Raw genomic sequence first — 22,283 nt, 5'->3', positions numbered from 1 at the left:
CGTAAAACTTCGTTCTCGTTATGTCGCGTATTTTACATACAATCGAAAGATTTCTTATACGATGTAAATAAACAGGTTCCGAATGCTTTGTTATAAAACATTGGACGTTTGATGGACGGGCGGCGGTTGTCTAAGATAAGTGTCTCGGGCATACCCTTTTATGGAATGCTCATTGTTTTATATTTATATAAAAACTTGATCTAACTATTCCGTGGATGGGTATAGTATGAACAAACTCCATACTATATACAACTACTACTCCGTTGGCTCAGCGACCCAAAATGAGACTTGGCCTCCGATACAATACAGCGCCACTTTTCTCGGTCCTGTGCGACCTCTCGCCAATTGCTGACTCGAAGTTCGCGCAGCCGGCCTAGCCAAGGTTACAATCGCTATCGCTTCGACAACGAAAAGCTTTATGTCTCTCTATCACTCTTCCATATTAGTGCGACAGTGACAGTTGCGTTTCGATCGCTACGGAGCGTAAGCGATTGGTATCTTGGCTACGCGGCCAGGTCCGCCTCCACCATGTCGCACCAGCGATATCTGGGGCGTCCGATAGGACGTCTTCCTGCTGGACGGCCCAGGTATGCTCTTTTCACGTTCCGATCTTCATCCATTCTCCACAGGTACTTATTTATTTTGGTGTAATAAAATCCATTCTATTATTAGAAAATAAATGCGTATCTAAGTAAGACATACCTAATACGTTGTATAAACCTGCTCATATGGGATGGGAGGGTGAAATCTAACCGAGAAACGAAAAAACCTCAGTCGTAAAATCATCGGTTTACAGCTAGTTTCACCTGTCTTACTCGTTGTAATGATGTACACGTAAAGAGTGAAAGGGACAGGGGTTATAATGAACGAACTAGATTGTGGGAGGACTGTTCACACGTGCATCTGCTTAGGGAAGTCGATGAAAAAAGGTTAGGAACAGAGATTCGTTTCTTATTAAATATTGTATTAATTTTAAACTGACAAGTCACAAATCTCTGCTTCCCAGAGGAAATTCTAAGAGTTAGGGAGTGTAAGAAACTGTCAATAGCGACGGAAAAAAGAAGAAAAAAAATATTTTTCAATAAGGACTGCAAAATTAACGACCAAGTGAGCAAGGGGACGCCCTATGATACGATCACGATAATTATATGCTTCATGATCATGAGACAATTAAAAAGACACCTAACAGTCATCATAAGGCTTACAATGAATTGCGGTTCTAGAGTCTATAAAAATCGGATGGAGTGCGTATCAGCAGCACATCCTTACTATAAATAAGTTAGGAACCTCTTATATTTGAGACAAGTCAGGTATGTATCGTTTTGTTTTGAAGCGACAATTATCTGGTGTAGGTTGACCAAAAAATTATGTATGGAAGGAGTAATAGAAAATAATAGCTAAGAGTAGAAAGGTATAGTTTTAATGCAGATTGAAAACAAAAATGCTAAAATTATCTCCCCTTCTATTCTCTACCGATAGATATATCCAAAATGTTTACCGAAATCATAATAAATCCAAAACTTTTATCCAATGCATGCGTAATCTAAACGAGAATGTCCAAACATGTAGTCAGCATTTCAAAAGAGGAAGGGCCTAAGAACGTATGAGACTGATGCCCCATATCCCTTTCTCGTGTGTTATAGATGGAGTTAGAATAGCAAAGGAAAAACGGACTTAGAAGGTACCGGAATTAATGCATAGAAAGGTGTTTTTCGCTTGTGCCGTGATGTCCAGCGCAGGCGCATCGGCGTCGGATGCGTGTTTAAATTAAGCCTGTCGGGATTTCTCCCTACGATCAATAAATCAATAGCCGCAGTCGCCCGCGCCGCGCCAGCCAGTCGGCATTAATGGGAATCCTTGTTTGTTTAGGATCCTTGCGAGCCTAGTTGTTATTAAACGGAAGCGATATTTGAAGGTTTTGAGCAAGTTTTGTATTTAGTGATTACTTTTGTGTTGTAGGATGGTGTTACGTGTGAGGAAAGACGGATTTTAAGGACCTTTTAGATTAGCTGGATTTGTTTTGTAAATCTTTATTTAATCGATTATTTCCAAATAGTTTTAGTTTCAAAGAGGTTTAAAAATTTAAGGTCAAGCTATAGTTTTGTTGGTTGACATTCAACACACGCAAGTTCATATATTGGTGGCTATCCAGCAATAAACTTGCTTTCTTTCAGCAGACAAGTATGTACCCTTGTCTGTTGAAAGCAGAAATGTATGTATTATGAATGACCAATGACCCCAACATATGACGTTAAAATAAATCAGCACGTTAAGCACCAACTTCATGAGTTACGTGCGCCAAACTACTGTTCAAAATTTCAAAACAGCCGCCCACTATAAATTACGCTTGAGGCGGTGCATTTTTTTTTGCCGTCCGTGGTGTTTGAGCAAAAAATCCTACCTGCTCTCTCAGCACAATGCCTCCCCAGTTTATTTGGGTGAACGTCGAAACATTTCATGGAAAAACGAACAAACTTACCGAAGTATCCCGCATTTTCTGGAGAACAAAAGTGACCTTGTGATCGGAACAAAATTTATGACACACACTAAACGGGGAACTGGGTCTTGTATTTGTATTTATACATGTGTTACATGTGTATAAATGTCTCCGTGTGTATTTCTGGCCGCTGTAAAGCAGACATGGTGCAGCTGGAGTGATGTAAACTTTGTATTTCAGACGGGGATAAAATTTAAATGTTACATATGAGATCTCGTTTGAGGTTGGTAAGTCAAGACACGAATGGAAATAAAAATATTCAGAAAAGGGATCACAGTAGGTATTTTAACCTCAGGCGTTTCAGGTTTCTCGGATACAAACTAAGCATCCATCTGATCCATCTCACAAACATACGCATGGGTAGGTATACAATTTGAGTAGACTAGACAGATCAATTGGTACACCACATTAGAGCAGTTCGAATCTTGCCCACGCTGTGAAAACCCGTGAAAGCTTTTTAACGTTTAAAGAACCGCCTCGTTGGTAAGAAGAGGCGCTAAACGATGATACTCTCGTACGGCTGCATCATTGTTTCATAAACTGATTACGATATGGCGCAACGAATAAAAAGAACGTCGATAGGTTATGTAGAGATTAAGCACCAGTTCAGAACAGTTCTCAAGTAACAAATGGAGAACTAACACTGGGAAAACAAGTAGGTAATATAGAAGAAGAAAATGAATCAGGAATAGGAAATGTGTTCTGGACTTTCAGTTAAGTCAAATGGATGTAGAAAATTAGAAATCCAATGACTTTTCTGATTGATATGATATGGGAAATATTACATCTTATTAAAATTATTAAACGAGTTTTTCAATTTATGTAAACTAGAGAATGTTCACACCGAGCATCGTACACTCAGCATTCCCGTCTCGGCAACATCTTGTATTCCTAATATTCCCTGCAGTGCAGGTGCACTGCCAGTGTCAGTGTGACCTCTTGATCTGTTATAACTAAGCGTAAATCAAGATCAAACTTGACAGTCTACAGTCTACGGCCAAGCACTCTATAAGCGATGGGTCATCGTCATACATACTCATAACAGCCTCGTTGTTCTTCGAATGATATTGTTTGCATCTGCATTTGTACTACACGGTCATTTGATAACAGATATTAATAAAGGTACTTCCAAAACATATTTAAAAACCGAAGTGTATTAAGTGCCAGGTCACATCTTAATTAGACGCAAATTTAGTGTAAAATTGATTTCTATATCGTTTTCGTAAGTACTTTTATGGTCTCTAAGGAGACGGGCATTTAATATGCTTTGCAAATTGCAATTGAATAAGCTAAATATATTTGGTTAATTCCATTGTAGGTATGGGTAAATAATTTCGAATCATCTATATTTATTAAATGGTACCAAGGCATGCGGGTCTCATATCAAATAAGCAAAATAATGATCAGTTATTAAAACTGTACTTGCCGGGGGTGAAATTGCGTCGATCGATAATAAGCGGCTTATTACCATAGTCAACTACGGCAACTACCTAGAAATTAACGTCCATTTTGAAATACCCGCCAAGAGGGCAGTTTCATCGTCTAGAGATAATCGGGCGTAATTACACGGCTATCCATCATCGAAAACCAACAAACAAGGTTTCGGAAACGAGCCCACCCACCGACGGCGAAACTGAGGTCACTCGGACCTTAGGGCGGGCCGTTTTTCAATTTATTTTTCAAAAGCACATACCCATTCTTAGATGCACCTGTAGAGGTAGGTATAGTTGTAAGGATATTTTTAATATTCATTGACTGATATCTATGATTTGGCAACTGGCAATGACCTCGTTCTGATAAACATAATATAGGTAATAGGAATATCGACGCACTTAACTCAAAAGTCGATAGATAGAGATAGAGAGTTAGAATTTAGCTCGTCTCAGAGCTGAATATAAAAGATTGTTTAACGCCTCGAGATCATATGCAAAATCGATGTTTTTGAGCCATATTCTCATTTTTTCCATTTAGAATTTTCAATAGCTGGCCCCTGAGTAGGGCTTGCAATATCGGATGGTCTCCAATTCCGGAACTGATTTTCGATATTGGATTCGAATTCCGGAATTCCGGAACTGGTTCCGGAATTAGGGGTTATCGTATTTTAGTAAATTATTCTTGTAAAATCCAACAAAAAATATGAAATTCTGATACTTTACGTTTATTAAAGTTAATATTGTTTAAGAGAAATTTCAGAAATTTAATTTGAAGTACTACGGATAATTTCATCTCTTTTTTACCACCTTATTAAAATGGTTACTTTTATTCAATTCTATGATACGCGGTATTTATTCGGGGAAAATTTAGTTGCTAGCAAACCATTCAATGGATAATTTTATAAAATAGTTAAATATAACAGCTCTATAATCAGCCTACTCTTCATAACATAGTACGTAGTGGTGTTGTTTAAGAAGTTGAAGGTCGAAATTTGGCTTTTTCCTTCCTAGATCCTAATTATGATTCAGAATATCATATATTATATGCTTCTACAGGATTCGAAATCGTTGATAGAGAAAACCTTCTATCTAAATCGAAGATTCGCTCATGTAGGATTGAGACTATTCTGACTATTCTAAGCAAGTAAATCACTTTGCTTTTTTTTTATGAGCCCATATTGTCCCACTGCTTTATCAAACCGAAAAGTAAAATATACCCATACTATAGGTCACTGAATGACTAAGAGGCACTTATTAACAACAAAAAAACATCAGTATAGTGTAGTTTCTTAACGATTTTCAATAATAAACGTATTAAAACCTAAAAAAATTACTTAAATCCAATTCCGGAATTTTCGATATTCAGTTGTATCAATTCCGGAATTGTAATATCGGAAAATTTGTCCGAGATTCCGGAATTCCGGAATGCAAGCCCTACCCCTGAGCAAACCCGGCTATTAACTCCGGTAAAACCAAACCGTCCGATCAAGCCGCTGATTCTGTCAAGCCGACAATAGGGCCGATACACAATGCATCAGATAGGCGGCTTCGTGCAGCCACGCCAGCCGTATTGTATCGCGGCGTGCATCGGCAAGGCAACGAGCCATACCTACGTGGCGAAGCCAATTATCACTTTGAGTCCTGGAGAAATTCCTTACGCTTTTAGGGAGGGTTCTATAAGATTTCCTTTGCGGTGCTGAAATAGTTTGCCTTTCCCGAAACGAGCGTCTTTCTTAATTTGAGGCATATTTTTAACCTTCTCCTTAAGAGGTCCCTGTCTTGCTTCGTTAATAAGGAATTTAAGACAAGTGTGACAGGGTTGCTGTAACATCACTGAAATATGCAGTAACTGCTCGAATGTCGAATGAACTTCTAATGGTTAATCAATTGTTTCTCTTTAATCTGTACGAGTATCTTTTACTGAGGTGTGCCAATAAAGAGTATTCTATATATGGCCATAATGGCCTTTACTTTAATTATTTCACTTGTACTTCGTCGAATGCCTTATTATTTCACAGTCTGTTAAATTCAAACTGAAGAAATTAAGTATTAATCTAAAAAAATTAAGATTTTAGACTTCATAACTGAATAATTTTTGATTAGAAAGTATTTCCTTCGGCATCAAATTACCAGTGTGCGAAGTCAACATTATCTTATTGTAGGTTGATTTACTTCTTAGAAATACTTGTTTACTGTAATATCATCTTGCAATAAGGCCAGTAGTAGGTCCGCCCCAGCAAGTAGGTAGTGTACTCGATATTATTTGCTATTGCTGCATTTTTAAATCTCGGATTACCATATCCTATCACCGCGCCGTGCAGCGTTGGTTTTCTTTTTACATTTCTCACAAGTCCGATTCTTCTATTTGTATCCAACAAAGCATGTTCCAATAATGAGGATGGTCCGATAGGATCAGCGAGCGCGCGATGCCTTCACGAGATACATCCCGGCTCCTTTGTGCGCCGGGTAAACACCGCATTGTTGCTGCCCGCACGACTCTTAGACCTTACACCATCTACAGCACAGGTAAGCAAATAAACCAAAAAAAATCGCAATCTTTACGGCCACTTTATATTAACCTAAACAGCCCCGCCGTTAAGCCCTAAAGAGGCAATATCCTTAGCACCAAAGCATCCGAGCCTAATTAATTTTATAACAGGAAACATTGTTACCAAAAGATGGCGTCGAACTGCAAATTGTTATTTTCCAAGTTTCGAATCCGGCTGGGTGGGTCCGTTGTTAAGACGAAAAATTATTCTGGCAGCGCAAACCACGGTGATTACATATCGGTGCGAGAGCGCCCGCGGGTCGCGTCTCCTGCGCTTATTGCCAGATGATTGAAGACACGCCGCCTCCACGGACGAGTTGGCCCGCGAGCGAGATACAAGATCCTTCCCCAGCGTGGGCGAGAAGGAACGAAACAGCTCAGCATCTGATTAGCATCCCAATTACGTCGCGGGCGCAGTGGGATCGAATCTTCGGCTTTGTAGTGATGTACGTTTAAGGTAAGGATGACCAAACGTTATCGATGTAAAGATTTATAAAAAACATGGAAGTTTGCAGATGAAAGGCGAATAAGTTTTATCAACAAGTCAAGAGATTTATCAACAATAATACCTTTCCAATTAAAGCAAAACTAATAAGTTTTATCTCCGCGCCGCACCTCGCCTTAGCGTTAATTTGCTAAAGGAAACATGCTTAACGAATTAGGTAGGTACTCGAGTAAACTACTTACCTACTACTTTGCGTAAATATATGGAACTTACCTAACTGTGATTTAATCAGTATGCATATGCTAAAGCCAAGTAAGGAAGGCTATGTATATTGATTAGGGTAGAGTAATTTTAATTAACGACACTGAAGCCTAAGTCTATTAAAGTTTATATATTACTTGAATAAATTAAGGCAAGTAGCTTAAATTAAACCAAATTGCTTTGCCTAGGAGTACATTTTACTAGCTTAAACCAAAACGGAATGCTAATTGTATGCACTAAATTATTAGAGCACGAAACCTAGCCATTCTAACTAAAGTTCGTTTTTTTAGCATTAGAAATAAGGTAAACAATCTTGATGTGTCTTTTAATTGAAAAACACATTTTGAAAATAAGTTACGGCAAATAACGGGTTGGCTTAAAGTAATGAGAATTTTCGTTTGCGGAAATATTAAAAAAAAGACAATAGCTATGGGTTTTCGAAATTTACAATGACAAACAAGAGCATATTTTAAATTACAAGAAAACATTATATATACAATAAACGTCTCCCACATCCGATTTCTCATAACGGTATTCAAACCCTCTGCGTCATGCTTTGGACAACGTTTTATTAACATTACATAACCGTTTTATTGCCGTTAATTTTAATTATTTCGGCATATTAGCTTGTTATCTATATCATGCCATCATTCACAATTGCTAACTGACTAAAAATTTTCATGAAATCTGCAATTGATTGATATTTTGAGAAAATTGTTTATGTATCATATTTTGGTAAAATGTATGCAATGACGTTTTTAACTGGTTTTAGGCTCTCGCGGAAAAACGACTTAACGTTTCCAACCCTAGAATATCCCCAAGACTTAAATCAATCGAAGAATTTTGGCAAATATTATATACTCTGATATGTATATTGCGATAGTAGGCAAAATATTATAGAATAAAATAAATTTTACCGTGTAATTACAAAACGATCAGTCAGAAAGTACTTGGTAGTTTGTCCAAAGTGAAAAGCAAACGGTCAGAAGCATGTTAAGTAAACTAACACAAGGGAGGCCAATTACTTCATTATTGAATTTGGTTCTAATGTTGGATATTGCATAGTTCTTCAATATAACATCCAGAAATCCATGGCCATTGTCTTTTTGTTTTTATGTCCGAAAACAAAAATTCTCATTACTTTAAGCCAACCCGTTATGTAACAATTATGAATCTAATACGACCATTTATATTCTTCTGCTTTAATAAGTAATAGTTTTTGATTTTTAAAAAGCGTTTTTCAATTAAAAGACTTGTCAAGATCGCTTACCTTCTTGCAAGTTCTTTCTGATGCTAAAAAAACGTAATAACGAACTATACGTAATATACGTATATACATACAAATCTTCCGGCCCGAAATTAAAATGAGGTTTAAACAAGTTATCAAGCTCGTTAAAACCATTTTATTGCCTTTATGTCGGTCCTTAATACTTTAAATTACTCAGTTGTAGAACAAACGTTCTAATCTAAGATTTAATTAGAGGTTTAGTAATCGATATCGAGGCGTGTTTCACGTAGCGACAACCCTATTAACAAGAATGCCGCCCGCTGCAGGGCGGGGCGCTCGTGGCGCGATTGCATCGGCAGCGCAAGGAAATTTAAAATAAACAACAAATTATGAAACGACCATAAGATTACACTCCACCACGTTTGTACCGCCAGCTCTCCGGTACTCGTTAATTTATAATAACACCCGCAAATAATTACACACACATTCACGTACATCCTCACGTAGACTGTAGAAACAATCAATTTCAAACGACAAATTGCTTTCCTTAATAACAAGGCGTACCTAATAATACCAATTTTTATTGCAACATCAAAAATAACACGGTACAGAGCGAGAGACGTACCAATAATAGTTTATTGCTTTTGCGGCGCAATAGTCTGAATGAAAATTATTGAAATCTCGTGATTTACGAAAGCTTTGAGTAACAAAGAACATCATAATTTTTAGGGTTCCGTACCCAAAGGGTAAAATGGGACCCTATTACTAAGACTTCGCTGTCCGTCCGTCCGTCTGTCACCGTCAGGCTGTATCTCAAGAACAGTTGAAATTTTCACAGATGATGTATTTCTGTTGCCGCTATAACAACTGATTTAAGTGCGGCTCCCATACAACAAACGTGATTTTTGACCAAAGTTAAGCAACGTCGGGCGGGGTCAGTACTTGGATGGGTGACCGTTTTTTTTTGCCGTTTTTTGCAATATGGTACGGAACCGTTCGTGCGCGAGTCCGACTCGCACTTGCCCGGTTTTTAGATGATATAGATAGGTAATCTGTTCCTTGGATTTTTTCGTCTCATAACAGCATATGTCTTTACAAGGGGATAACGTTGTAAATAACAACAAATATGATAAATAACGTCATTTATAACAGGAGATGGTCTGATAAAGTTCTCATGATGTATTTAGTCGGTGCAAGCCGCTTGTAGCGTGCTGCGCTTAGGGTTGCCAGATCGAAAGGCGCTATTATCGGGAAAAAATATCAATTTTTCGGGATTTTGGGACTTCAGTCGGGGAAAAAAACATTCAAATTAAAGTACCTAATTGTATTAAAAACAACGATATTTTACATTATTTGGCACTACGTTAGCTACGCGCTTGACGCGGGTCGCTCGCTCGCTCTACGACAGTTCGGAACATGAAATTATTGTTTTATAACGTGAAGTTTTTTTTCGGGACAATATTTACTTCGTCGGGAATCGGGAACACATGCTAAAAATCGGGAGAATCCCGCCAAATCCCGACCATCTGGCAACCCTAGCTGCGCTGCATGAATACAAAACCAATTTGACGTTTCTCATTACTCAGTGACCACAATATGCGCTCGACTAACTAGTTCCGTGCACAGAGATCTGTTATTATGTTAATGGAGCTAGTTTAGAGGTTTCCTTCTACTACGCCCTGAGCTTCGCCCTGCACGTTTGTAAACAAGAGCCGGCGTCTTTCATGTATCAATAAAACGCGATAACTGCCTGTAATTGAAGCTATAACTGGACGGACTAGTTACGAGCATTGTTTCTGGACCGGCGATCGAACATCAATCGCACGTATCGATTCGTGTTGAAATTCGCAATCAACAGCCCTACGCTCCGCTTCATTAATTTCTTTTCTTAGAATAGGATATAAATCTTCATGCCGCGGTATTTATCGGAGACTAGCGAACCACCCCGGCTTCGCACGGGTTACACAAAACTTCAAATTATACACCTAAACCTTCCTTCATTCAAGAATCATTATATTGATAAACTGAAAATCATAATTAGATTCCAAAAAAAGTGGGACAATGTTGCCACTTTTTACTAGCGCGTCTTGTATTTATGTAAAAATAAGTAAAAGTACTTTTTTAAATCGTAGGAGTAATATTACCAATAAATAAATTATCTTAGCGTGTTTATTTATATATAGGAATTTACTATTTTACAAACAAATTATTGCAGTGGCAACATTTTTTGGAATCTAATTACGATTTGCAGTATAAGTAGGTGAAATCCGCATGAAAATTCGTTCAGTAGTTTTCGAGTTTATTACACAGACACCCGCGGCGGGAGACTTTGTTTTATAAGGTGTAGTGATTAAGTGTTAAAATACAAATTCGTACGTCCCACACATTCCAAATACAAACATCTAAACGGGACATAATCGCTATCAATAGCAAGGGGTCGCTATGAAAGAACGCCGCTATCACATAAATCTACGTAAAATTATCATAACGCGAGTCTCTTTTGAAACTAAATTGTGGCTTTCTAAGAAATTAAGACTGTCAGCCATAAACTTGGTTTACAGCTCTCCGCGCCGTGTATTTTCTCGGAGCAGCCTATATTAATTGGGTGCTACAATGCCCCGTTGATGAATTTAATATGACTTGGACGAACTCGCCGAATACAAGTTTAATAGACTTGATAAAACATGGCGCTGATCGGTGCAAAATTAAATAAGGCTACTTATATTTGAGCTGAGAGCCAGCGTTGTTAATCAGTCTTTTAATTACAGCGCTACCGAAAATCGTTGATAGGATCTGTAATTAAGATCTAATCTTCGGCATAATTTATGTATTATATTCTAGTTTAAAGTTAAAACTGATTGAATTTTAAAAGCGTTCTGGCTTTGGGTACTTATACCCCATCGCCAAGCCGAGTTTTCAAAGGAAAAGCACTCATTAAATATTTAGTACCAGTATAGACGAATTAACACAAGTTCAATAGGTACTTCACCAACTATCAATACCACCTGCACCCCTATAATCCATACAAATATGATTATGATTAGATATAAGCTGATTTCAAATGCTTTCTTTAAAAACGTAGCTACCTACAAACAAATTGATTCAAAAGACCTGCTGCGAGAATGTCAAATACTTTGTAGACATACAAACGAAAGGGTTTGTTTGTAATGTACAGTCGCCATCAGATATATCGGAGCGGCCAAGGTGTTCACAATATCTGAACACGCACTCTAACGCCTTGACAATAGAGGCGTGCTCAGATATTTGTGAGCACCTTGGCTGCTCCGATATATCTGATGGCGACTGTACGTCAATCGTGTGTAGTAATTAAATGAAGTAATTTGTCGGAAATGTCGCACGATTGTCCCCAACTGAATACATCCAGGGGCCAAATTCGACATGTACAACTGTCAGATTTCGCATCCACGTCAAATCAACAGTTGATTTTATTCCATACTGAGTGTTGATTCCATCAACGGTGGATAATATCATTTGGTACAACCAAAACTCAACTCTAAGCTAAGGGTGGTTCGGTTTGGTTTGCTTGTCACCCTAATTGTGGATTGTTAATGTCAAATTTTGACATTGTACGTATTCGAGAACTTATGATTTTTCCCACATCAACGGGAGATCAACACGATACGTCAAACGTCGCTTGTCGAATAGGGGTCCAGGAAGGGTGGAAAGTCCGACAATAGCTTAACGACTCTCTGCTTTGCATAATAGGTCATTTAGAGCCGTTGACATATGAGCTCACTTGACATTTGATTAGTACTTTTTATAGTACCGACTGAAGTTTATAATAGACCCTATACGAGTTGAAAATAATTATAAAGACAATAATGGTCTACTTTCTTGTAAAATTTAGTTGAAAAAATCTATTTGGAAGAGGCATTTAACAATAAAAAACCGGCCAAGTCCGAATCGGACTCGCGTACGAAGGGTTCCGTATCATTCCCACTTAAATATTTATTTTATTGTTTTTAGTATTTTTTGTTATAGCGGCAACAGAAATACGTCATCTGTGAATGTTTAACTGTCTAGCTATCACGGTTCATGAGATACAGCCTAATAGTGACAGACAAACAGACGGACAGCGAAGTCTTAGTAGTAGGGTCCCGTTTTTACCCTTTGAGTACGGAACCCTAAAAAACGCGTGTAAATGTTTTCAATTAGTAAGCAATTTGCACAGGTAATGAATTTCAAGACATTTTATAATACACAAAACGTCTCATTTAGCGAATGCCCTGCGCGCGCGACTGACACGAATTTCTGGAATGGCTGCGGTATGATCCTCAGAGAAAGATACCTTTTTTTACACGGACTAAATTCTTTAAACGTTTAAGATTAACTTGGATCTGATTCGATTGTTGAAATTGGGTTAGTTTTAATTCCTACATATGAAGTACTGCTTGTATGATCATCTGGGCATGTATTCTAATGTAGAAGAGCAGCTACGACTTACACAAAAGGGTTTACCTATTGAAAAACATTGTGTTTAAATGAAACAAGATACGCAACAAAGTCTTGTTAAAACGAATCTTAAACCAATACCAATTTATGTAGAAAATGTTGAACAGTAAGTTTTTACGACAAACCACTTGGGTATCGAATTTACAAGGCACTCGGGGCTTTCGCCATTGGATTTTGTATTGTACACCTTTACGAATTAAGTGCAATATTACTTTGAAAGCATTCATGGTGGATTCATGGTGGTGGCCTTTTCTGAATCCTCCATAACAACGTTTTATTTTAAGTAGATACCTAGTGTGCATCTATATACCACAAGAGTTCATTTTATGGGAGTGGATTTCTAACAGTGCTAATAAAATGTAGTTTTTATAGCTTTATTCAACATTTTTCGAAGCTTAGACATGTGAAATGTATCTCAAGGGACCTAAAATTCTGAATGCAATCGAAACTACGAGCATAGAAAATATTACAAATTCCTCAGACTCCCGATCCTTTTCATTAAAACTTGTAACTTTTGTGGACACTCCTATAAACTAGGTCCAACTACCTATACTGGTATCAATGACTCTATAGATATGTGAACACTGCACCTACGATACATAAACAGCCTCAGAAGGTAAGGTGGTAAAAGGAAGAATCATCCCACACCGCGCGCCCGCGTCGCCTAGCGCGTGATTTATTGAACCTCGTTTATTTTATTTCCCAATTCGTTTTACTTTACGGCCCGATCTTGTTTTTGGGAAAGAGAAAAAGTGCTTTTCGACGAACAAGTTTGATTTATTCAAACTAACATTAACATACCAAAGACACACCGAGCTGAAAGCGTGCGTTATGAGTCAGAGAACTTTGAGAGCTTTTAATGTTCAACATTATACGATAGTTAATCAACGGAGTGTGAAACGGTACCTATATAAATAATGTTCGTTTAAAACAGGTTCTATAGGATCCCGAGACAAATACCAATGCATTTGTTCGTAACCGTTTGAAAGCATGACTTATTACCGAGCAAACAATACCAGGCTCGACTTGAGAGCCGCTGCAATTTACGAAACATTTTGTTTCAAAAGGAGCTCCTCTCCAGTATAAATTTAACTCCAGATTCCTACCAACGATTCTAAGCAAAGGTCTCAGCTAAACTGGATATCTTGAGGTGAAGCGCTTAGTAAACTTACTATAAAGCAGTTCAGTAGCCGGTCATATCGCTCTGCACTAAACGAGCTAAACTATGCTACCTATTCACTTTTAAATAAATAGGTATAACATTGTTAGTTTCTACCGGCTTCGAACAATAAGGAGTAGGTATCCTCCGTATGGTTCCGTTATGTGATTATGCAGACTAAGTTCAGTTCGGATTATAATAACAATAAGTAGGTGCAATAATAAATGCTTAGGCATTGTGCGATCGAGAGCTTTTAGGAGTTTGTTCAACAGTTAACGCATGTTTTTCAAGTTAGTTACTTCTTGGATTCAATTCTGTATGTCACCTTACTTCATGTGATAAGTCGCGGGCCCAATATTTCAGGGTTCTATGTTTCACTTTTATCGAACTGAAATTTGAACATTGTCATAGTGACATTAAATCGAATTTCAACTACATATCTTGAAAATGTATCATAGAACGTGCATATTCTAGAACCATGTAATATTGGGCGAGCGAATTGTGTTTTTCTGTGAGTGTTTAGATCCTATATTGTGAAGATTTTTGGTAAGGATTGTTAAAAAACTGAATACCTTTCTTATGATCTTCAATAAGCCATGTTGCAAAGCTTTAACTAGTTCCCTACCTGGAATTGGACCGGTATAGAAAGTTTTCATTTTGTCTCCAACAAAAGATCTGTCGCTCAAAGCGCGCACGACACGAGTCATTGTTAACTCGGCTATAAACGACAACGACAAGTGACAAAACATAATTGATTGGTGATAAAAGTCGGGACTTCGGCTAAATAATACAATGGCCAGGTACCGAGGTGCGATCTCATTGTTGTAGTGTCGGGACTTGCAGTTTGTCGTCGGACTGCAATTTTTTTTTAGGATTCCCAATGTTGTTTTTCGGAAATTGAGTTTTAGCAAAAAATTGCAGAGCTTTTAAGGATTTGATTTTTTTTTATAGATTATTTACACGCAGGTAAGAGTAAACAAAAATATTGTTTGGGTTGGGTAATCGTCAGATCTTCGAATGTAGATGTATTGGTTTATGATGCCGAATAGCTAAAATCATAGAGACATAGGTAGGTATTAGGAAATTAGGTATTGGGTAAGGTTGGGAATACCTAGTAAGTAAAATCATAGATACATAGGTAGGTATTAGGAAATTAGGTATTGGGTAAGGTTAGGAATACCTAGTAGGTAGGATGATTGAATGATTAATACTTAAATAAAATGCTTCTTAAAGCAAGTTGTAGGGAAGCGAGCGTTTTACCGTTTCGGGAGCGTACAAGATTGCACCAACTCAGAATTTATCCTGGTATGTACCTACCCACCAAGTTAGGTATGTACTAAGGGTGGTGATTTAAAAATAGGACTCACCAAACAGATGCAGCAAGACCGAAGTAGTAGAGCAGCAGGAAGACGACTGCGCAGTTGGGGTTGGCGAGCCCGTCGTGCGCCAGCAGCAGGCGCGCCGGCGACGTCGAGTCCTTGGCGCAGCCCGCCGCCGCGCGCCCGGCGGCCGCGCGCACGCCCCAGCCCGCCGCCGCCGCGCACCGGCACAGCGCCACCAGCACCAGCGCCCGCTCGCCGGCGCCGCCGCGCTCGCCGCACGCCAGCTGCGCGCCCACGGCCGCCAGCGTGCAGGCGAAGCTCAGCGCCGCCCATGTCGCCAGCCACACCTCGGCCGCCCGCCGCTCGCCGTTCTCCCACAACACTTCGGCGTCGCAGAACTGAGCACAGCGCCCGGACCCGCGCACCCACACCCAGCTGTTCGGCTTGATCAGCCGGCGGCACGCGCCGCGCCCGGTCGGGCCGCCCGACCCGGAGTCGGGGATGACGCCGACGGGCGGCGCGCGCTCCCCGGGACCCTCCATGCACATGTGCTCGTGATTATTCTCGGCGGGGAACAGGCTGCAGTCCAGCTCGGCCGGCCAAGGGAAGCCGAACCCTCTCAGCACGGGGTAGCAGCGGGAGTAGACGCTCTCGCAGAGCCCTCGGCACGGGCCGATGGGAAGCGCGACTTTGTCCGTACACATCGGCACGTATACCGCACACAGGAACAGGTGAAGCTGCGAGGAACAGCCGTACTGCACGAGCGGACTGAAGGTCTGGAGTGTCACATCGGCGTCCGCCTGCAACGTGTGTCGCGCTAAGTTCGGCATGCCGGTCTGATTGTACCCTATATTCTTGCACATCGCCACTTTGATAGGTTCACATGTCCGCACGGACGCCTCGGAGGCGGCGCCGGTCACCACAGTCACTAACAGAATCGCGAAGCACTTCATGTTGGAAGACGAGTTAGAATGTTTTCATTGTACTCGAGAATGTTTACGCGCGCGGCGCGGCTCGGCGCGAACGTGCTCGTGGGTCGACGACTCGGGCCGGAGTGACGCGAGGGGCGGGAGGAGGGCCGGCACGGGCACGGAGCCCCGCTGAGAAGGGCCGCAGCCGCAGGTATGCGGTATCGTAAAGCGAAGGAAAGATTTTGGGAATAAGAACTCTCGGACAGAACAAGGAACGAGTGTGTCGCGTGCGTTACGCGTTATCACTGTTATCAGTTATCACCGCGGCCGCGGTGCGACTGTTCTATTTCATAGACACGTATCGATTTTCTGATAAACTTGATAGTGAAGCATTTTAGGGGATAACTATATCAGGAAAAATACAAATTAAATTTTGAAATAAATTTATTGTACATATTTCTACAATAATATTTAAGCATTACTGTATAAACTTTAAGAAACATATAAATAGGTAAATACAATGGTGAAAAGTACTTCAAAATTGGACCGAAATGTATTTCAGTGGGGTTATCAAGCTTCAGATATTGAGGATAGTAAAACGCGGAACGAGAAATTATATTTACAAGCGAGCGAGTCGCTCGGGACATTCCGTATGACTAAAATAAATGATAAATACTTTTACAGTAATCTTATGATACAAATCGTTTTCACACAAATTCAATAAAATTGTACACTACTCTATAATTGTAATATATCTTGTTTACAACAACTTTCCGGTGACCAAGGCGTTTACATTTCTATCTTCTCTAACCATTTAACGCCGTTACTTTAGCGATCTCTTGATAGTTCATTTTTTACAATCCCTATACTAATGCATATTATACAACATTCACATTTTAACAACTCCGCCGGTTGATACTGATTTAATATATTTATACAATAGCTATAAGCGATACAGTAAGATATACAAAGGAATGCAATACATACAAGCGACACTACAACACTTAATCGATGACTTCAATGCAGCTGGTACAGTATACGAAGACTATACTGGTACGGATATAGACATACTTATAACGAACAATATACATTTGGCTGGCTGAATGTTAGGACGCAGGTTTCTATGATTGCATTTTAAATCCAACCTAAAAGAATTCCTAGACATGACGATACTTCATTTTAAAATATACTTTACACCCAAAGTATATTTATATCATTTATAGTAGGTAATAAAAATAGAATAACTTTAGGAAAAACCTTTTAAATGGTTTTATTTTAATTTTATTGAATCTAGATTAAAGAATACAGACGTGTAAAAATATTATTAATATTGTAGCCGAAATAGATGGCGCTGTAAGACCCCGTACATAATTTCGTCGGGTGACAAGCAAAAGTCACTTAAGTACCACCAGCACCTCTAGCACAACTGGCCGCGACAGACGCGAGAAGTGACAGATCGGCGCGACTTGGCGGCTTGTCGCGTGTTGGCAGCACAACTCACGCGCGAGAGCCGCGACAAACTCGCGATCAGGTGTCACTGTCAGAAAATGACAACGATCGCGACTTTGAACTAAAATCCGTAGCACAACTGCCTATTTAGAGACAAAATATTCTCTCGTCTTTATGTCAATCCGCGAGTCGAAGTCTACGCGACTTTATAACGCGACTCGCTCTCGCGGGTGGTTTGCTTGTACTTTTTTAACTAAACTCATGATAATTATAACTTAAAAACAAGTTTCATGTAGTATGTAATAATATAATTTGTATAATTACTTATTGCCCTAAGGAATAAGGAAGTATGGAACAATCACTAAATGCGCTTTACGCACTCGTATATCGATTATGCACGGTGCAACCTACATCTACAAGTACCACAACACACCCATCATGTTTACAACTTTAATTTCAAACAGCTAGCTTGTAGGTACTCAATTAAGTAAATAGGTACATATGTAGGATTTTTAAATTTCAATTCAGGTTCGTAATTTTGTAAAAGTAATCCTAAGACTTCCTTACACAAAACTTTCATCAACCTAACAACGGAGCCCGCTTGCTTGTACATAAACGAAGCCGATGAGGTGGGTAGGTACAAATGTTCAAAACAAAACAAACTATCCAACTTAAAGGCCTGCTACACGGTCGCCGACAAGCCCCCAAACCGCGTGGCCTTGGTCTGTCCCGGACCGTGTAGACAGTTGTTACCAACAAAATTTCGTTTGACCTCCGGACGCCCTTGGCATGCGAGCGCGCGCCAGCGACCGCGGTCTGAGCGGTTGGTCCGGAACCGTGTAGCCGCCCGTCGCCGACTGCACTAGGCCATTTCGCTTGGAGGACGCGCCGTGTGCGCTCGTGTGGTTATAGCCATGCCATGGGTACTCAGTAGCATTTCTAAAAATTCATCAAATACTTTTCTCTTCATTCTCAGAAAGTTATGTATGGCCCCGTAGCGTAGTCCAGCAAATTCATCAAGTTGAAATGACTCAACAAATGTCGTTTTTTGAGCCAGCGTTTCATTCATATACCCTTTTCTTTTTTTACAAGCTTTTTATTAACTTGCAATATACCTAATGTAAGTATGTAAATATGTTTGTACGGGTCAAATCTTGCAAGTTAAATTAGACCTACTTTCTAGTTTCCGATGGAGCTGAACATTTGCATACATATATAAATCGGGTGACAATGCATTATTATGGTACCATATAGCTGATCTGATGATGGAGACAGGAGGTGGCCATAGGAACCCTGTAATAGAACAACGCGACCTATAGTCCGTTTTTTTTAGCATTAGAAAGAACTTCGCAGAAGTACGCTTGTGATTCTAAATCTGGCACTTTTAGCGGTAACAATTTGAAGTAAATTATATGTATTGACCATGCTACATTAAATAATTCAATAATTATTAACAATTAACGAGCCTGATAAAAACTGCACGCTTGCTTCTGCGGAGTTCTTTCTAATGCTAAAAAAAACGAACTATAATTGTGTTTGGGGTTTTTAGAATTGTCTCGACGAGTATTTAATTAGTTGCCTGTGGAAAGAAAAGTACATTCAGCGATAAAAGCTTGAGTACCAAAAATGACATTTTTGCCAAAAACTTATTTTTTTGTCATTGCACTAGTATGAGTAGATTATGAAATTTGGCGCCCCGCCAATAAGTTTTGCCGCCCCAGAAGTCAAGGAAGAAAAACAAAATGCAATCCGCAAGGTTAGGGACCATTTTGTGCGCTTGCAATACGTGTTGTCCGTCCGCGAGTTCTGAACACACTGTGGTCTGCCACCGTCTAGCCAGCCAACTCAGACGGACCCACATACCAAGGACAGACCAGGGTCAGACGGTTAGTAGGCTTGTCGGCGACCGTGTAGCAAGCCTTTTATTAAGTAAGCCATAGTCTTAGTAGTAATATTTAGGATCACGGTTAGATGTCTAATTTCAACAATCTCTTACTATTTAGGTACCTTTTGGAACCTTCCTCGACTTCAACAAAACATACCTACATGTGGCCTATGCCCGCTGCATCGTACTGTAACAGAATGATGTAATACGTGGCTATAACAGGATCATGTCCGGCTCAAAATCATGCTTTGTATGAAATATTACCAGTCATCACCCACTACACCATTCCGTCCCCTGCCAACACCATACCGTGACTGGACCGAGCCGACCAACAATATTTTGAAGTAGTCGTTACGCTCATGTCATAGTCTGCGTAGCATAGGTACGGTTATCATATGGTCTACCATATTGAAACTCCTCTAGATCATACCCGTGTTCTACATGTTTCACTTCATGTTTGACAGGTCCTGATACGATCATGCTATAATATGTTGCTGTCAGCATTAGGTATGAAGTGGGCCTTGGGGAGTTAATCATGGCTTCTAGGAGTTCTAGGTACCTACCTACTTTATTTTTGTTTCTTTTCAGGTAAAAATACAGGAGAGAAAAAAAACAATATTTAAATTAATAGTATATTGCTTTGCCTTATATATTCTTGCTATATTCGACTTCTTATTATTAAACCTAATATATATTAACATCTAGAACCGCAATAGAGAAATTGTAAGAATCTTCTTTATTACCCTTGAAAAGTATTTTCTCTCTTCCTTTTTCTTCGACATGCGGCGTAGGACAATTAAATATCACCCTGGAAAGAAAATTGGTTTATAAACAAAACAATAAAATATGGTCATGACTTCATCGAAGACTATGAAATAAGCTTTTCATATCAATTTGTCAAATCATAAACAGTTGTTACACAGTACACACATATGCCATCCATTATTGGCACAAGAAAAACTATATGAAACTTATTTGAGAGTTAGTGCGGCAGCTTAGATAGGTACGCCATAACCGTTAGGGTTATTATTAATAGTTCACCTCCTCGGTGGTGTTCTTAAAGCTAAAGCGCTTCTCACATCTTAGTTAATTCAGAAAAGTGGACAGCTCCGCGTTTGAAACCTACAAGCTTGCCTAGTGTGTTTCTTTTCCTGACTCTCCACTTCGGGTCCCGTTGGCACATTCCTGTTAACAATATTTTTCTTTGGGTGCTGGGATATCAATCGTGTCTAGGAACTCTAGGATAATGCTGAACTTATTCTGAAAAAAAAACACTATTTACAACAGGAACAAAACCAATAATAGCAATTCTAAGAGCAATTCCATTAATTATACTTACAAAAATATTTTATTTAAAAGGTTTATTAAACAGAAATTTTTAACAACATATATTTTAAGAAATATTATCAATATTAAGTATATAAGGCTCTATTACTTAATTTTTTTCATATTTTTTCCCGTAATTAAATGTTGACAAAATTTGAAAGTTCCTTGACTTTGACAGAAAAAACTTAACCATCGACAAAAAACTAGATTTTTTACCACCAAAGAACGAATGATTTAGCGCAACCCTGGTTTCCGATTCAGTGTTGCCACTTGCAAATATCGATTTGTTTAGACTTTGATTTCGCCGGGTAACACTGACGAGTCGCGCCGCGACTTTGAGTTCTCTACGCGGCTGTTGCAGTCGCGGGTACAAGTTATGCTACGGAAATCGACAGATTTGACAGCCGCGGGAATGGCGACTCGAGTCGCGGTCTAAGTCGCGGATGCAAGATGTGCAGAAGCCATAGTAAACCATATTAGTACCAAAAGAAGGTCGATTTTTGTTTAATTTTTTTTTAGTAATTAGTGACTTTTGCTTGTCACCTGACGATTTGATAACTATGGTTTGAAGCGCTAAATGTATTTCACCATACATCACAGTCTACTTTAATTGTCATTCCTTATTTTATATAATTTTTTTTTTTTTTTCAAAAAGACTTGGTATAAATGAAACCTAGAACCTAGTCATCCATCCAGCGCCTACACCAAAACAATATACATAAATGCTAACACTTCATTTACATCAAAGACTTACTAATTATAAAAGAATTAAAAGAGTTCTAAAGTCTCTTCAAATCTGACAGCTGGTGCAGATGGCGCTGTACGGGAACGTACAGTCAACTGTAAAAATATGGGTGTAGACAACCTACTCAAAAATATCTCCCATAGTTCTCAATTCACTGAAATAAGTTATGGGACATATTTTTGAGATGATTTGTACTTGTACAGTGTACACCCATATTTTTACAGTTGACTGTACATTATGGTCAATATGCGCAAAAAGAATAGATAGTATAGAGGGGTCCTGTCATTGTAAATTTTGTAGTCACAGTAAATTTACTGCCATCTATCGACACGACTAAAACTCAAAATGACAAAGTATAAAATTATCCAAAAAATGTATATATAGCTGGTCAAGCAAATCGTGTCAGTAAAAAAAGGCGCGAAATTCAAATTTTCTATGAGACGATATCCCTTCCCGCCTACATTTTTCAAATTTGCCGCCTTTTTCTACTGACAAGATCTGCTTGACCAAGTATATATGGATAAATGATTTTATTATTTTTATATTGTTTTGACCCATGCTCATTCACTGATATCTATGTGTTAAAATTGTGAAATATGAA

At 39.1% G+C, this 22,283-nt stretch overlaps 2 protein-coding genes across 2 annotated transcripts in view; both read right to left on the bottom strand.

Moving 5' to 3' along the window:
• The window catches only part of LOC134672955 (frizzled-4), a 56,379-nt gene extending 34,299 nt beyond the window's left edge, over window positions 1–22,080 (bottom strand). Inside the window, exons 1-2 of the mRNA XM_063530906.1 lie at window positions 21,410–22,080; window positions 15,412–17,703 (exon numbers count right to left, since the gene is read on the bottom strand). Coding sequence (XP_063386976.1) covers window positions 15,412–16,319 — 908 coding nt within the window. The 5' untranslated portion in view covers window positions 16,320–17,703; window positions 21,410–22,080. The remainder of the gene's footprint in view (window positions 1–15,411; window positions 17,704–21,409) is intronic.
• Window positions 1–22,283, bottom strand: part of LOC134672966 (mitochondrial carrier protein Rim2) — a 317,464-nt gene that overhangs the window by 71,885 nt on the left and 223,296 nt on the right. The gene's annotated exons all lie outside the window — the stretch shown is intronic.

Source organism: Cydia fagiglandana, chromosome 17, assembly GCF_963556715.1.
Source record: "Cydia fagiglandana chromosome 17, ilCydFagi1.1, whole genome shotgun sequence".
In the NCBI taxonomy this organism is placed as follows: Eukaryota; Metazoa; Arthropoda; class Insecta; order Lepidoptera; family Tortricidae; genus Cydia; species Cydia fagiglandana.
The sequence above is the reverse complement of the archived record's forward strand: the minus strand, read 5'-3'. Positions and strand labels throughout refer to the sequence as shown.